Source organism: Oryza sativa, chromosome 6 (genome assembly GCF_034140825.1).
Source record: "Oryza sativa Japonica Group chromosome 6, ASM3414082v1".
NCBI classification, from domain to species: Eukaryota; Viridiplantae; Streptophyta; class Magnoliopsida; order Poales; family Poaceae; genus Oryza; species Oryza sativa.
The window spans coordinates 7,348,883-7,366,947 of record NC_089040.1 but is presented as its reverse complement, the minus strand read 5'-3'; the positions used below and the strand labels follow the sequence as shown (position 1 = coordinate 7,366,947).

Sequence of the window (18,065 nt, the reverse complement as noted above, 5' to 3'; positions counted from 1 at the left end):
GAAACGCTGTTTTAAATTCTTCCCCCTCAGCCATCCTTATCTGATGATACCCTGCTCTTAAGTCCAATTTGGAAAACCATTTGGAGCCAGCCAGTTCATCCAGTAATTCCTCAATAATTGGGACAGGGTATTTACTCTTCACTGTGACAGCATTCAGCTGCCTGTAGTCAATGCATAAGCGCCAGGAGCCATCTTTCTTCTTAACTAAGAGAGCAGGTGATGAAAAGGGGCTCTGACTAGGTTGGATCACTCCTGATTTCAGCATCTCCGCCACCTGTCGTTCAATCTCATTTTTAAGTGCAGGTTTGTACCTGTATGGTCTTAAGTTCACTGGTTTAGCTCCTGGAATAAGTGGTATGTGATGGTCACAAGTTCTTTTAGGAGGTAAGCCAGTGGGTTCAGTGAAGAGGTCTTGAAATTCTTGTAGCAGGGGCTGAACCTCAGCAGGCACTTCACTAGTTTCTTGTTCAGCAGTTTGAATGAGTTGCACCATACATTCTATTGAATCAGTTTTAGCCATACCTTGCAATTGGTGGACAGATATAGTATCACACTGATCCAACTGAGGAATCAGTCCCTGTAACCTGGTGAGCTGCTGGTTATACTAGAATTCTAACCATTTATGGGACCAATTGATTTGCATAGGACTATGCTGCTCCAACCAATCCATGCCCAATATCACATCATATGAACCCAAAGGTAAAAGTCTGAAATCAGTCTTAAAACTGTGTCCCTGAGTCCACCAGCTACACTGTGGTATAATCCTGGAACAAGGAATCTGGCCACCATCTGCTACTTGCACTTTCAAAGGAGACTGAAGAGCTTGCAAGCCTCTCATGTGTTGACCTTTTTGCTCATCAATAAAAGAGTGTGTGCTGCCAGAATCCACAAGCATTAAAAGTTCTCTGTTTTGCACCCATCCTCTTAACTTGATAGACTTAGAAGATTCAGAACCATGTAATGCTTGTGAAGATATGGACATAAGTGTATCTTCATCTCCCTCAGGAACACTGCTTTGATTTGAAATAATCTCAGGATCAGCCTGAATTGCTTCCAATAGTTCCTCAACCACATGTAACTGTATTGTAGTAGCACACTTGTGATCTCTACTCCATCTCTCTCCACAGGTAAAACACAATCCCTTAGATCTTCTGTAAGCTTTCAGGGCTGATATCCTATCTTCTCTCACTCTAGGTGATTCAATGTTTCTCTTGTCTTCAGGGGATTGGCTGGGACTGGATCTGTATGAGTTAGGAGAAATGGGAGGAGTAGCACTTCTGGGTGGGGATTTCAAATAAGTTCCACTATCAGATCTCTTGAAACTATTTGGTTTTGATTCAGCAGCAGTTTCTTCCTGAAGTAGAGCTAAAGAACACGCAGTGTCCAAGTCTTGAGGCCTTTGCATCAGAACCATGGATCTAATATCATCTCTAAGACCTTCCATGAATTTTGTAACGAAGTAAATCGGCGGAACAGCTTGCTCATAAGCCAGTAACTAATGCATTACACAATCAAAACGCTCTACATACTCTCCAACTGATCCCCCTTGTTTCAGATGAATCCACTGTCGGATTAAGGCCTGTTGTCTATCACGCGAAAATCTTGCACACACCTTCTCGCACAAATCAGACCAAGTAATACCAATCAGTTGATTCCTCACAGATTGAAGCCAGAATGCCGCATTACCACAAAAATTCAGAGTAGCCACTTTTACCCAATTCTGCGGTAAAACTCCATAGATGTCAAAATAAACTTCACAATTTGCTCGCCACATCTGGGGATTATCACCGTTGAACTGCGGACAAGTCATCGGAGGAACACTACCACAAACTCCAGTGGACATTGCAGAGAAAGTACTGTGTTGCGCAGACGAATCAAAGCTGAAAGGAGCAGCGGAGTCAGGAGGAGATTCATGCGTACCCTGGGCAGAAGCCGGAGTCCTGAACCCTGCGGACGCAGCCGCCACCTCTTCGTTCGTGTTCATCACGCGCGGCAGCTGCTTCTCCAAATGCTCGACCTTGGAGTTCAGCTTTCCCAGGGCAGAGTTCAGATCCTCCACCCGCTTCTCTACCTGGGGAAGGCGCCCCTCCACCATCGCCTTGAGTTCCATCAGATCTTCTCGGGTCCGATCTTCCGCCGCCATCCTCTTCTTCTCATTCTCAGCTATGGTCTTCAGGAGTACATCGAACTTTCCTTCTATATCCATGGCGCTACACACTCTCTCACTTGCCCCTCAAATTCCCGCTCCAAATTCAGCTAACCAGTCAAGGCAAGTTGCCTTTTCGCGGAAATTCCACCTCCGAAGAGACGGATTCCAATCCTTGAACTGGAATTTTACAGCCGAACCGAGAGATTGTAGGAAGAGTGGCTCAAATTTGCGCTCTGATACCAGATTGTTAGGAACTCCCAACGATTATCTCTCAGGAACTGGAATTAATCACGAATTGCACATACAAGATTTCTCAACCCCGAAGGATCGAGCCGCCGCCGCCTACGCCACCGCGCATATTCCAGTTCTTAGCCGCCTTCTACTTGTTCTTCGTTTGCGTTTATATTACATAGTTTCGGCTGATCTCTCTCTCTCTCAGACAGCTCATGCCAGCTGGTTGTTTACTGGACCCATTGGTCACCCTTGTAGCGTGGATTGGGCCTCCTTGCTCTTGGCCCAAGCTGGACTGGTACTTGCTTCTTCTTGGTCTTGAAGTCTGGTTTTCCTCCTTGTTCCTGGGCATCTGCTTCCTTGTCGTCAGGCTCCAGCACCTCTTCCTCTTCTGCTCCTTCTTGTATCATCTCTTCTGTATCTTCTCTTGCTCTTGGTGGAGATGGAGGCCTGACAAGGCGCCGCCGCCGTTATCTTTCTTTGTCTGCTGGACTGGTTTTCCTAGCAGTTGTGGGCATGGTTCTTACATTTCTGGTGGTAACAACTGATCTAACATTGGACTCTGGCAACAGCTGGGACGATCTTATTTTCAGTATTACCGTCGGTGTGTTCGTATTTCTTCTGATGTTTGGTCGGGTGATTTTCGTTTTGTCAATCTTAGCAATCCCGATATGTTGGCGGCTTCCAATGCAGTTGTGGAGGGGCAATCATCTGCATTTCTGGCAGGACATACTGAAAGTAATAGCTGCAGCTATCTTTCTTGTTTATGTATCCCTCGGTTTTCTCATGACCGTGTTCTCTGTCCTTGAAGTTGTTCTCGCATTTTTCTTTGTGGAGATTGAAAATGTCACTCCTAGTAGTATAGAATTTTGCAGCTGGCACGGGTGTGTGATCCAACATGGTGACCTAATTGCTTTGTACCCCAGTTGAGGTTTTGTGAAAATCTCTTAGCTTTTCTCGGCTACTGCTGTTGCTTTTATCAGTCGTGGTTCTGTAATACGCTGCTTTGCTATCGAACTGTAGCTGTAGTCCTTTGTAACAGAATTTGTTTTTCATGCTATAGAAAGCTCTCCTACTAGGCACTACTACAGAGTACCTTATCACTAATAGGTGAAAAGCATCATCAATAATGGTTCCTTTTACCCATTACAGTATTTGTGTCACTGGCATGGGATATATCATCCATAATGGTTCATGACCCGTTACAGATCCATTGATCTCTAACGGTTTTGTTAAAGTTTGTGTCAAATATATATATAAAGTCGGTTACAAATTAGGATTAAAGTTGTATTGTATTCTAATAGAAGTAGAGTAATACTCTTCCTAAACTCTCTTTAAATAGAGAGACACTTGTTATAACCGCATGACGACTGTAGCAAATGAGGGAATGATTGACCAATAGTGTTGTAAGTCAAACAGTATAATTGCCAGTTAATGGTTGTTGATACCCTTATATGTGTAATTATGTTGGATTAGGGAGGAGCGCCTATAATTAGTGTCTCGGGGATATAGGTTCCAGCTGAACTTTAGTTAAATATCATGGCACGATGTCGCCACCACGTTTGGATCTTAGTGTATTTTTGCGTTTGATTGCCAATGTCTATTTCGGTGTTGGTTTTATAATAGGTTCACAATTATAAACTATTATAGATGTGAAATATTAGGGGGAAATATTCCGTTTACAAGTTATAAACCGATAGGTTATAGATGTGGATTATTGAGACATAAAAGAAAGAAATGGCACACTGGCGGATGTCAACAGCTCGCCCACCGTGCTTGTCACAACCTCACAGAAATCACAAAAGGAAATGCATAATAGAACTTATACATTCTGGCAAACATATTCAGAATCATCAAAAAGAATTGAATGATGTTCCGTGAAGGAAGAATCAAAATATTACAATGATCAACTCAAAGGAAAACAAGAATGATATGAAGGTGCCAAGAAAGCTACTAACAAGTTTCGGGGGAAAAAAAGCAGTGTCCTCCCTTCTTGATGCAGAAGACGTTCACCTGCAACAAACAGATCGTCCTCATCTCATCAGCGGCAACAATCAGTTGATCATGCACAACGAAAAAAAATACATTTTACACCCTCGATCAAAGCAAGTACGATGTGTGTGTACAAAGGTGTGTATTCGCTTATTTCTTACATCTAATTAAATGAAGATTTAGCTAGGTTAGGGTCAGCTTGAATGGACTAGGGTGTGTTTAGTTCACGCCAAAATTGAAAATTTGTTTGAAATTAGAACGATGTAATGGAAAAGTTGAAAGTTTGTGTGTGTAGAAAAGTTTTGATGTGATGAAAAAGTTGGAAGTTTGAAGAAAAAGTTTGGAACTAAACAAGGACTAGCTTATATGGTTATACCTAGACTTGAGGCCCTGTTTAGATCCCACCCCAAAATTTTTCACCCTGTCATATCGAACATTTGAACACCTGCATGAAGTATTAAATATAGGCTAAAAAATAACTAATTACACAGATTGTGACTAATTTGCGAAACGAATCTTTTAAGCCTATTTACTCTATGATTTAACAACGTGGTGCTACGGTAAATATTTGCTAATGACAGATTATTTAGGCTTAATAATTAATTCGTCTCGCGGTTTACTGACGGATTCTGTAATTAGTTTTTTTATTAGTGCCCGAACACCCTTTGCGACACCCTATATAATACATGAGGTGACACGCTAAAATTTTACACCCCTGCATCTAACCACCCCCTAAATCTATAAGAGTACTCCTTAGCTGAAATGGGAGTGGCTTTTGGAGCAGCTAGAGAGTTGGACTGAAGTCTAAAGTTTTGGGTTTCTGGAACCCTTCCATAGGCGGTAGGAACTGAATGTGGTCAGATGATACGGTACCAAAGATACCACTATAATCCACTCATCAAATGAATTGAAGCATGCAAAGACCAACAAGAAGCCTATAGGGTTAGAACTTAGAAGAGCCCTTAGCTTTGAGCCAAGCTATAGGCCGGTCTGTGGAATATGCCTATGCATATTCAAAAACATTACAATGAACTTTAGTATAGTAAAAATTTGTTACAGGACATGGCTTTTGCCGGTAGACATTGCAAAATTTTGGATTTGCTGAAAGATAATGAAAATTTGTTGGGTGCATACTGAGCCCATTAAAATATTATTTTCTATTGAGTTAGAGAGAGATATTTGTATCGAAATATTTTGCTACAAACAAACCCCATATTCCTCTTCCATTTTCTCTCTTTCCCCAATCTTTCCTTTTCATCTACACATGATGGTGGGCAGGGTGATCATGGAGGAAGTATGCCAGATGCTGGTAAGTTGTACCGTCCCAAGATCTACTTGGCTTCGAGCTCTTTGGTGTTCATTCGATCTGTTCATCATGAGCCCCCCGCCATTAGATTTGAACTCCCATGCTTGGATTTGCCAATGTTGTGACTCGATGAAGAATAGGATATGCGGTGATATATCTTGCCGGACTCTGGAGCTTCGTAATATGTTCCATCTTCCTAGCACCAAGGAAGATAAGCTTCGTCATGATACTCTACACCATTCCTCAAGAGCATGGGAACCACCACTTGATCTAGATGGAGCAAGACATGGATCGAAAGTTGTGAAGAATGTCCTCTTATTGCCCGGCTATCCATCCGGACAAACACTAGGAGCCTAGTTGCCATATGGGCACATGCGACCGTGTTTTGCTCACAGAATTCATCAAATCATTGGATTTTTATCATGCCGCCAACATTGCCGCTAATCTTTGCATAAAGGTTTTGCTCTCACTAACATGTTGTTGATACATCAGTTACTCTGATTCAATGTAATTAGGAGGTATGGTTCACTTACACGAGAGAAGAGATAGCAAAAACGGATAACAGACGAGATGGGCAAATATTATACATTTCTCTCTCTAACACAATGGTAAATGATATATTCCAGTAGGCTTAATATACATGAGTAATTTACCACAATCTTTCCGTCCATAGTGGTCTTTAATTTCCCAATCTTGGGCTATGCCCAAGTGTTACAAGGCCTAGGTTATTAACTGTTTTCTAAACACGTAATTGCTAAATGGCATTTAACGAAAAATCGAGAGATATTTCTCATATATTTTGAACCAACCGATGGTATTTAACGGAAAATCGAGGGATATTTCTCATATATTTTGAACCAACCGATTTGCTTGGAGATTCGTGTGCCCAACTCCTTCTCCTCTAGCTCCGATGAAGCTCTAGCGAGTGACGAGGTCTTGGGTTGGGGTAGGGGTGGGATGAGAAAGAAGGAGAGATCGCCGGGCTTAAAGGGATGGCCGTGAGAGGTAGCGGCTCGATAGTGAGTAGTGGACACGGGCAGGTGGTGAGACGTCGGCGGTGGTGCCGAAGCCACAAGGATGGAGGAGCACGGTGGGTCGGTGTTGGTGGTAGGGCCAGAGCGAAGCGAGTGGTTAGAAGGCGATAGTCGATGGTGGGGGAACCAATGATAGGGAACTGTCGGAGATAGGAAAGACGGCGGGACGGGGCACTTTACTGCCGCTAGCTTAAGGAGGAGAAGAGGAAAGGGGAAGGGGCTTGCCGGTGCCGTTGGCGCCTTCTAGCCAGCCGGTGAGGGCGGGGGAGGCGGACGTTGCGACATCGACATCCAGTGAACGAGCATTCTGTCAAGAAGAGTATAAGGTGAAAACACTATAGTTGCATGAATCTTAAATCAATCCGAGCCATTCAAAAGTAACTGAAAATGAGGGAGGGTTTTTCTTGTAAATATTATACGTACGTTTAGCGATCAGACGGATAGCAAAACCGACTGAGATCAGCCAAAAAAAGTGTCGACATCTTTTTATCAAGTCCGTTTCTAAAATACATACAACTATTTTCGAAATGTTTATTTATCTATAAAGTCCAAAAGCAAAAAGACACTGCTTGCAAATCAATCAGTCTTTCTCTCTCCGATTCTCTGTACCCTTATCAGCTCCTCCATCTCTATGAGACGTTCCTATCGCCGGCCGGGCCGCTTCAGACGACAACAACCCTATCCGCCGGAAGAACCAAGAAAATTTGGAAGAGACAATTCACAATTGACGAAGAAGGGAAAAATCCTCCGATTCCTCCAGTCTCCCATCGAGCGGAGCACACAAACCAAACCAAGAAAACCGGTGATGCTTCCCCCCGCCCTCCTCCTCGTCGTCGCCGTCGGCGCCGCGCTCCTCCTCGCCTTCCGCCCTCCGCTGCCGGCCCTCGCCGCCCGCCCCATCGTCGCCGCCGCCGGCGGCAAGCCCGCCCCCACCGAGGCCGCCGCCACCGCGAGGTGGCTCGCCGCCCAGAACACGTGGGGCGTCCTCAGGTTGTCCCCCTCCCAATTCCTTTGCCTTCTTCTTGCTCGTGATCCCCTACTGTTTGGGGGGACTGATTGGTTGATGCCTCGGTTCTTTAGGAGATGACAATGGGTGGCTCGATCGAAATTGGGGGTTCTTAGCGCGGCCAAGTGTTGGTAGTGGCTAGTAATCTAATCGCCTGAGGCTGCTTAGTATTGAGAAATTGTTGGTGCTCTTCCCTTACTTGTGTGACATTCAGTGTCATGATTTACAATTGAATAGGTGTTTTGCTAAATTGCCGTCCTACTGTGCCAATTGGATAACGAAAACTTACAGTTCCATCAAAATTCCTCGCAAAGAAAATAAATAAATATAGACAATATTCTTCAAATTGGTGTGAAGTTGGAAACCTCTGGCCACGTTTTAATGTCTGCATACATCATTAGGTCAAATATACCAGACAGATTTTTATCTAGTAATGAAAAGCTATGGTTTTAGCATCAAGGTCAATATAGCTTTTTCCCCCCATATTATTTAGAGCATAAGTTACTCATATGTGTCATGTATTACTTGAAATTAATTGTAAAAGTCATAAAAAGTATGAAAGTTTCTTAACTAATATTTTAGTACTTGTTCAGGTGAAAACAAGGATATTCAAGATTCTAAATAGTCTTTGATTTCTAAGAAAACAAATTTCAAATTAAGCAGGCAAAATAAAACTATTGATAAAAACTAATTGATTGAGTAGCGGTACAGCATTTAGTGGATTTAGCAGAGTTGTCATAGCTGCCTTCGCTGGTTTTTACATGATACTACAATAGCGTAGCAGTCACTGTCAAAAAATACTTACGCGAGTGCAGTTGGCTATTTAAAACACTATTGTATATTGTTTTGACTTTCTTTTAATAATGTATCTGCTAGATGTCCACTGATTGTTCACTCACATATGCAATTTCTTTTTGCAGCACAATATCAAGTGATCTAAGTGGAGCTCCTTTTGGGTAATATTTCTTGTTTTGGTATTGAAAACAACCAACGCACATGGTTACAAACCCTTTCTGATTGCTGAACTTAGTTCCCTGCTTCCTGTACATACAGCAATGTAGTTTCATATAGTGATGGAGTGCCAGGTGAGAGCCATGGAATCCCCTACTTCTATCTGACAACGCTAGATCCCACTGCGAGAGATGCATTGGAGGATGAAAGGACCTCCTTTACCCTTAGCGAGTTCCCTCTTGGGACATGTGGGAAGATTGATCCTGAAAACCCAACTTGTGCAAAACTTACTCTTACTGGAAAGGTACAGACAAATTGCATCCATGGTACCATGATTATTCACTTGCTGTTTATCTATCTATTTCTATTTTGCTTTGGTAGTGACTGATCTGGTTATCTTCTTATATCTATTTTTCTTGGTGCTGACTGGTCTAAGAATGTACAGTAGTTAATTTCTTTTTATTAATTCATACTTAATTCAGCTTGAAGTTATAAATTGCTGTAGAGTGAATACTTACTGCTGGACTTGAGTCGTAACCAAACATTATCACTGTTTTGTCTGCCTTCAACTTTATAGTTTTGGGCCTCAATTTCTTGGCATGGGGATGAGAGGTTGAGAGACTTCAGCAGGAGAGCTCAGGCTTTTGGAACTTTGGAGCCTTGTGGATGGTTTAGCTTGTGGCATTGTAGTTGTAGGCTCAATTTTTACATGTTCTTTGCAAGTTTTCTTCACAACTAGGTGGACTGGTGACCAAGTTATCGCCTAGTCTTCCAGTTGTTGTGGAGATACCCTCAGTAGACAATATGATAACCATGATCGAGAGACAAAACAACTATACTCCATTGTCTTATAGTTTTTTCCCCCACGTTCCTAACTGTGTCCGTCCCCTCTCAAATTATCTATCATGGATTCACTGTGAGCAAGAAAACAGCAGATGGTCAAGAAATCATGGTTTATAAAGTTATGTAGATGATATTTCATCAAGAAATTATAGTTTATAAAACTGTTGTGACATGTGAGATCAATGAAGTAGGCAAGTAGCAGGGGCTATAGGCACTTCATTTAATCTCAGCCATAAGAACCATACATAGATGTGATATAGTTGGATCATTTCTTGACTTACTAAGTTGTAATGGAACCAGTGAATTGCATGTTTTCAGTTGAAGTTGATTGACCCTCAATCATCTGAAGCAGATTTGGCCAAAGAAGCACTTTTTACTAAACATCCTGAAATGGAGGGTAAATCCAAGTATTTCTTTGTGTCTTTTACTAATGTGAGATTAACTGGTGATTATTTTATGACAACATTCATGTATGGCTGTTTGATAGGTTGGCCAAAGAATCATCATTTCCAAATCTTCAAATTGGAAATCAAAAACATATTTTTGATTGATTGGTTTGGGGGTCCTAAGCCTATATCCCCCACTGAATACCTTGAATATGAGAAGTGAGTATACAACAAACTTGCAGATATGAACTTACAATGTGCATCTGATCTATTGCCAAGAAACCATTTTTTAACATAATTATGATTTATGCAGGAACCGGGCCTTGCTGAAGTCATCCTAAGCGACGCACCACGTTTATATGTATGTTGTAAAGATAAACAGTAAATTAATTATATATGCTATGTACATATTTACATACTGTGAACACATCTTGTTCATCTTGAATAAAAACGTTATTATGTTTGTTTATGGAAACTGAGCTTCTCTAATTGATCTGAATTTGTTATTCCAACAATGACCATTGATCTGATAAGATAGTACTAGCAAAAGAAACATGTAATATGTCTATTCCAGTACTTTGGGACATGCCTGACAATATTGGTATATGATACAGTGTAAATAAATACGAAGAAATTGTTCTCACACATAACGGAAATGTGTATATACAAGCTTAGCAAGAAATATGGAATCAACAATACTATCACCAAATAATCTAATTTCCTTACACTATATACAAATTTAAGCAAACCATTTCTTAAGCAAAATGAGAAAAAGATCAAACCGTTCGAGCACGGTACGAAACTGACACTGGGACCCACACGTCAGCCGTTGGGCGCTTGCCTGAGCCTGTCGAGCGCCGTGGTGTTCGACCGCGGCGGCGCCCCGTGCGCGTGCGCGTGCTCCACCAGCCGTCTCGGGAACTGCGGCATCGCCATGGCCTCCGACATGACGCTCACGTCGTCCATCCACGGCGCGGCGGCGGCGGCGTCCTCGCCGCCGTACAGAGACTCGCCGGTGGCGGCGGCGGCCACCCCGCCCACGGCGCGCAGCGTCCGCCACGCCACGTCCCGCCGCACCCCGCCGCCGGGGCCCTCCGCGACGCGCCGGAGCACCTCGCCGGCGCCCGCGGCGCGCGCCAGCCCGCCGAACCGGACGTTGCCGCGGCTCATCCCGTGCAGCGCCGAGAGGCAGTACTCCTCCTCCGTGGACCCCGGCGCCACGGTGGCGCGGCGCATGAGCCCCGCCACCGCCGCCACCGCGCCGCCGTCGATGAGCGCCTCCCTCCCCTCGCCGCAGCCGGCGAGGTTGGCCATGACCATCAGCGCCGGGCGGCGCAGCGCGGCGTCCCCCGCGGCGCCGACGAGGGCCGCCACCGCGCCGGCCGACCTCGCGAGCCTCGACCGGTTCATCTCGTCGAGGGAGAGGTAGTACAGCGCCATGCCAGCGTCGCGCCGCGCGCGGTCGCCGTCGGCGGCGCTCGCGAGGAGGCGCAGCAGCGGCGGGACGGCGCCGAGCACGCCGATCGGGATCCGGTTCCTCTCCTCGATCGAGAGGCTGTACACCGCGCCGGCGGCGTGGTCGCGGAGCTCCGGGGACGCCGCGGCGAGCAGCCCGACGAGCACCGGCACGAGCTCCGCGCGCACCAGCTGCACCCGGTTCGCCGGCTCCAGCGAGAGGTTGACCACGCACGCGGCGGCGCTGACCCTGACGCCCTCGTGGCCGGACCCCATCAGGCGGCGCAGCCCGTCGAGCAGCCGCGGCGTGCAGAGCGCGCGCCTCACCCCGTTCTCGCCGCCGCGCAGCGTCTGCTTCAGCGCCTCCAGCGCGCCCTCCTGCCGGCTCGGCTCGTCGTCGAGCAGCCTCACCAGAACAGCCTCCTCCAAGGTCAACCCCAACGCCGCGAACTCCGGCGAGGACGACGACGACGACTCGAACCGCTCGCCGTTGACTCCCCCGGCGCGACCAGGCTCCCGCATCGCCATGAGGTGGCGGACAATGCCCCTCGCCTCCTCCGGCGAGACGGCGAGCGGACGCGGCAAGCCGACGCGGTCGCAGTAGGAGGAGATGGCCTTCCTGAGGTTGGCGTTCGGGATGAGCGCCGGTGGCGGCGAGGCGGCGAGGTCCACGGACAGTGGCAGCGCCGCCGGGGTGAAGCCCAGCGCCACGCAGGCCTCGACGCAGCCGCGCTCGAAGGTCTCGCCGCTGGGGACGATCACCGGGTCGGCCATGAGCTCGCCGGAGATCGGGCACACGAATTCCGGCGGGGTGGCGGCGGCGGCGGCGGCGGCGCCCGCCATGGCACGTGGTCAAGTCAACGGCGAGGCGCACACACTGGTCTGGTCGTTTTGGCGGTTAGAGAGCGTCTCACAGGACAGGGTTAAGTTGAATCTGGACAGCTGGTTGAATGGTAGCCTTGGAAATTTTCTTTTTACAAGATGATTTTTTTTTGGTTGTTGTTGTTCTTGTTTTTATTGATTAAATAATGAGTGTTATTAATTAAAGTGTGAACAAACAACATGATCCTTAAACTTTCGCTTAAGGATCCATAAAGTCTTTGGTATTTCGTATTATCCAAATAAGTCCCTAAACTTTATTATGTTATTTAATATAGTCCTTGGATACAACGTCTACATGCCGCATCACCCGTGCATGCAAATTCAACATTTGAAACATCCATCTAGCTACCCTTACATTCTCCGTAGGAAATAAATAAAAAGAATTAGTAAAAGAAAGGCATTTGGCCATTGGAAAAAAGATGTTGCATTGGTAACTAAAGAATGTGGTATTTTTCTTTTGTTTTATGATTGCTTTCTTCATGTTTTTTCTTTTTTTTCTCTTTTTTAAAAGAAAATGTAAGGGTAAAATGGATATTTAGGGTTTGTTCAGATTGTAGCCAAAATAAACCTACTGATAACATTTTGGCAAGTTGCCAATATTACCAAAATTTTGTCATGATTTCTTACGTGTTTACCAAATTAAGTTTGGCAACAAACTAAATATAGGCATTTTTTGGTAACTTTATAAAAAAAATGATATGATTGAAAATAACATCAGTCCAAATAGGCCCTTAAATATTGACTGTACATGCATGAATGATGTGACATGTCAAGTGTGTCCAATGGCTATATTTAGTCACATGACAATCTTTAGAGATTTGTTTGGACAATACAAAACACCATGAACTAATTTGATCCGTGAGCAAAAGTTCAAAATTGAATTGGCTATTCACCCTTAATTTAACTTCATAAGAAATGGAAGATCTCATGGATCAATGAAAATGTATAGGCCACATTCGAACCTATGACGGACGGAAGATTAAGTACCAACGCATAAAATAAGAGTCACTGATGTTGAGGTTTAATTATTTTAAACTTGACCAATGAATTTATATAATATTTTAAAACAATTTTTATATAGAAAATTTTCTCACAAAATGTATAGTTTAGTATTAAAAAATGTGCTAAAAAACCAAGGTAAAATGTGTAACTCAATGGGTCATACTTCATTATCCGAGCCAATTAGGATTATGAATGCCTACAACTGGTTACAATTAATTTATTATTATGCTGTTGATTACGCGCAGTTACGTGCTGGATTTATAGTCTTTGCTTATGTCAAATGGGGGATTTACGCAAGTAGCTGTTGTGTGGAACGGTTCGATGAGCTGAGATGTGGTGAAGACATTGCCAGAGTGCCAAGAGTTGACCTCTTCTGGAGAAGTGAAGAGTCGAAGGAAGAAGGAATGGTATTGCCTTAAATTCTACTTCTAGGCTTTTGGAATATAAGGATTTTATAGGGTTCCACATGAACTCTGTTTTATTTACATGTAATTTGGGAAAAGAATGATGCATTCAAAATGAGGACTAGCTTTGGTAACAGCGCTTTAAACAGTTTGTTTGTCAAAGTTTATCCAATGAAAAGAGTTCTAGAACCGTGTTCGTCTCTTAAGGTTCCCAACTTTACCTTCTCATTTTTTACACGCACGCTTTCCGAATTGCTAAACGGTGTGTTTTTCGTTAAAAAATTTATATGAAAGTTTCTTTAAAAATTATATTAATTTATTTTTAAAATTTTAGTTAACAACTTAATTAATCATGCACTAATCTACTGTTTCGTTTTTCATGCTAGGACGGAAGGTTCCCAACCTTACCTTAAGAACACACCCGACATATCAAAAGTTTTGCACTGTCGCATACTATTTGTTATAGGGTGTTTAGATCCACTGGCAAATTTTTTTCCCCGTCACATCAAATGTTTGAACACATGTACAGAGTATTAAATATTGAAAAAAAAACTAATTACACAATTTGCGTGTAAATTGCGAGACGAATCTTTTAAGTCTAATTGCACCATGATATGATAATGTGGTGATACAGTAAATATTTGCTAATGACATATTAATTAGGCTTAATAAATTTGTCTCGCAGTTTACATACGGTTTATGTAATTTGTTTTATTATTAGATTACATTTAACACTTTAAATGTGTGTCCATATATTTGATGGAACTAAACACAGCATTAATTGAGTTTGCATTGGTTGAGAAGATACCGAGAAATATTATGGTTTCTAATGTAAAATTTAATTTGTAGTTGGTGACAACCATGAAATGCTGAGATGATACTTGTTTCCGAACTTCAGCTGAAACCAGGGTTCACAATTTCGACGAAAACCGGTCGAATTCCGCGAAATTTCGAAATTTCGACGAGGCTCGAAAGTAGAAGCCGTCTGAGATTTTGATAAGTTTCATCAAATTCAAATTTGAATTGATAAAAAGGAAAAAATAAATAAAATCTTATAAATAGTATGATATTCATAGAACCTATTGGGATATATTATTTTAAAAAATGATGTATTCCATGTATTTAGTGAAATTTATAATGGGAAATAAAATAATAATGAATTAAAAAGAGGGGAACACTTTCAGTTTACCTCTTTTTCTAGTTACCGATTGAAATTTCGATGATTTCACTCGGAATTTCGTCAAAGCCGACCGGTTTTCGCAAGCTTATCCGTAAACTCAGAGAATTTGTATTCAAATTTTGGTTTATGAAATTTATTCAGAATCTACCGGCTTTACACCGAATTTCGCGAAAACCGTAATTCCGCCAGATCCCGAAACGGAAGGCCATCTCGGAATCGTAAACCGTAGATGAAACCATCTCGTGCTAATCAAACTCAATCATGGAAGCTAAACAAGTAGATGCATTCTGAGAATTTTTACATGCTACAACTTCCAAATATTATTTTTAGAAAAAAAGAACACCGACATCCCAAATATTTCACAAGAACAGGAAAAAGAACTCAGAAATCCCAGTAACACATACATACATACATACCTTCTAAGAGAACCGATGGATTAATGTACAGACCTAATTTGGATAGGTGTCACAGTTCTAGGTTCCACTATTCAGTCATAAAGAATTTAACATGTGCAAAGATCCAATTAAATTACAGCTTAATTCCAACAAAAGAATCCACCATCCAATTACACCAACACCATTCATCAGAAGTAGTTAACCACCAGATTTTTTGGGGCCTATGGCAAATACAGTTCCAAATACTTCAACAAGAGCCAGCAAAAAAAAAAAGAAATAAAAAAGAAAGAAATAAAAGAAGAGAAGCGAAGACTTTGACTTTTCAGAACTGCGTGGTGTTTGACCCGGACGCCCCGGCGCCGTAGCTGCTCCGGCGCGGCGGCGGCCGCCGGATCGACACGAGCCCCTCCGACACGACGCTCCCGTCGTCCCACTGCCGGCCGAGCAGCCCCGTGGCCGTGACCGCCGCCTCGTCGTCCTCCCCGCGCATCGCCCGGAGCGTCCGCCGCGCCATGTCCCGGCCCACGCCGCCGGCGCCCTCGGCCACCGGCGTGAGCGCGGCCTCGACGCCGGCGGCGCGCGCGAGCCCTCGGAACCTCAGGCTCCCCCGGCTCATCCCGTACAGCGACGAGATGCAGTACTCCTCCTCCGCGCTCCCCGGCGCGGCGGAGCCGCTGCTCATCAGCCTCACCACGGCGGCCACCGCGCCGCCGTCCATCAGCGCGGTCCTCCCGTCCGGGCAGCCGGCGAGGTTCGCGAGGATCATCACGGCGATCCTGCGGAGGGCGGCGGCGTCGGCCTCGTTGGCGCGGTCGTCCCTCGCCGCCTCCGCCGCGGCGAGCAGCGTCCGCACCACCCCCGGCGTGCGCGCGATCTTGGACCGGTTCATCCCGGAGAGGGAGACGTGGTACAGCGCCATGCCGGCCTCGCGGCGGGCGAGGTGGGCGGCGCCGGCGCACGCGAAGAGCTCCAGGAGCGGCGGGATCGCGCCGAGCACGCCGATGGCCGCGCGGTTCTCGTCCTCCACGGCGAGGCTGTATACGGCGCCCGCGGCGTGATCCCGCGCCTCCGGGTGGCCGCTGCGGAGCACCTCCACCAGCGGCGACACCGCCCCGGACCGCACGATCCGCACCTTGTTCTCCGCCTCCAGCGACAGGTTGACCAGCGCCGCCGCCGCGTTGACCTGGACCCCGGCGTCCCCGGACAGCAGCATCGGGCGGAGCGCGGCGAGGAGCCGCGGCGTGCAGAGCTCCCTCCGCATCTCCCTGTTCTCCCGCGCCATCTTCCGCAGCAACGCCATCGCCGCCTCCTGCTCCGCGGGGCCAGCGCCGAGCATGGCCATGATCCTCTCCTCCGTAGACCCACCCTCCCGCCTCGCCTCCTGCTGCTGCTGCACGAGGTCGTCGCTGTAGTAGCTCCTCGTCCGGACGGAGGAGGCCGGCGGCGGGGGCGGCGGCGCCTGCGACCTCGGCGGGGGAGGCGGTGGCGAGGGCATGAGACGGCGGACGACGTCGCGCGCGGTGTCGGGGGAGAGAGGGGCGGGGTAGGGGAGGGAGAGGCGGTCGCACCAGTTGAGTATGGCGGTGCGGAGCGCGACGTTGGGGACGAGGACGAGAGGGGAGGAGGCGGAGGGCGGGAGGGAGGAGAGGTCGGCGGCGACGGCCGGCGGGGAGAAGGCGAGCGCGGCGCACGCCTGGATGCAGGCGCGCTCGAACGTCTGCCCCGGCGGGACGACCACCGGGTCCGCCATCAGCGTCCCGGAGATCGGGCAGAGGAACTCCGCCGGCGGGTCCGCCGTGAACGACGACGACGGCGACGACGACGACGAGGACGGCATCGGCGGCGAGGACGGCCGCCACCGTGGCCAGGCGGTGGCCATGGACGCGTTCGTCGGCTGCGTCTCGTGTGATTGGTTTGTTTGCTTGGATGCGCTGCGCACCGTGGTTTGTAGCGACGGCTACTTGTGGTGGTCGCCAACGCCAATCGCTACAGCGTTTCAAGACGCGCCATTTGGGAGACGATGACTTTTTTAGCTGGAATACTTCTAGTAACAAAAAAAATTCTTACAAAAATGCTTTTTAACAAAAAAAATCCTTTTTAAATACAGTCCCAAAAAAATTACGCTCATATTCGCACGCGCAAATCACCCATACGATTATGATGGGTTGAAAACTCAAAGGGGGATAATAAGGCGGTGTTTAGATTAGGGGTAAAAAAAATTTAGCTTGTCGTATCGAATAGACGGACACATATTTAAAGTATTAAGCGTAGACTAATAATAAAATAAATTACAGATTTCGCCTATGAACTGCGAGACGAATTTATTAAGCATAATTAATCCATCATTAGCAAATGGTTACGGTAGTATTATACTGTCAAATCATGTAGCAATTAGGCTTAAAAGATTCGTCTCACAATTTACACGCAGGCTGTGTAATTAGTTATTTTTCGTTTATATTTAATACTCCATACATGTATCAAACATTCGATGTGACAGGGTGAAAAATTTTGCCAGTGGATCTATACAGGCCCTAAGTTGCACACCATAACGAGGCTAACCAATCAAGTTACGTTCACTTTGTTTTAGACAGAATTTTGGTTCACTAGCAAATGGTAAATTTCATCTAAGATAAGGGAACATGCAAATTTATGTGATATCGTGACTTGTTGCAACTTCCAAAAATACCTTCCAGTAACATAATGCAACAGCTAGGCCTTGTTCGTATTATGACGTAAAGTTTTTTTTTTCATAACTGGAAACTGAAAACCTCCATTATTCCATATATATTCTACTAGCAGCTGGGCAAAAATTAAAAAATAGAAATAAAAACTAGCAGTTGCTTCTGTCC

The 18,065-nt window shown here is 45.6% G+C and overlaps 3 protein-coding genes across 3 annotated transcripts; 1 reads left to right on the top strand and 2 right to left on the bottom strand.

The window, feature by feature from the left end:
* The first annotated feature begins 7,376 nt into the window (after positions 1-7,376).
* On the top strand, positions 7,377-10,367 carry LOC4340612 (uncharacterized). The gene is made up of 6 exons (XM_015785382.3): positions 7,377-7,702; positions 8,639-8,674; positions 8,772-8,973; positions 9,831-9,909; positions 10,000-10,117; positions 10,212-10,367. Exons 1-6 carry the CDS (start codon positions 7,518-7,520, stop codon positions 10,237-10,239), a joined length of 648 nt encoding a protein of 215 aa, XP_015640868.2. The 5' UTR covers positions 7,377-7,517; the 3' UTR covers positions 10,240-10,367.
* A 72-nt stretch (positions 10,368-10,439) lies between these two features.
* On the bottom strand, positions 10,440-12,472 carry LOC107276525 (U-box domain-containing protein 39). The gene has a single exon (XM_015785380.3). It carries the CDS (start codon positions 12,194-12,196, stop codon positions 10,721-10,723), a length of 1,476 nt encoding a protein of 491 aa, XP_015640866.1. The 5' UTR covers positions 12,197-12,472; the 3' UTR covers positions 10,440-10,720.
* A 2,726-nt stretch (positions 12,473-15,198) lies between these two features.
* LOC4340611 (U-box domain-containing protein 39) lies at positions 15,199-17,151 on the bottom strand. The gene has a single exon (XM_015785950.3). It carries the CDS (start codon positions 17,093-17,095, stop codon positions 15,539-15,541), a length of 1,557 nt encoding a protein of 518 aa, XP_015641436.1. The 5' UTR covers positions 17,096-17,151; the 3' UTR covers positions 15,199-15,538.
* Positions 17,152-18,065: the final 914 nt, after the last annotated feature.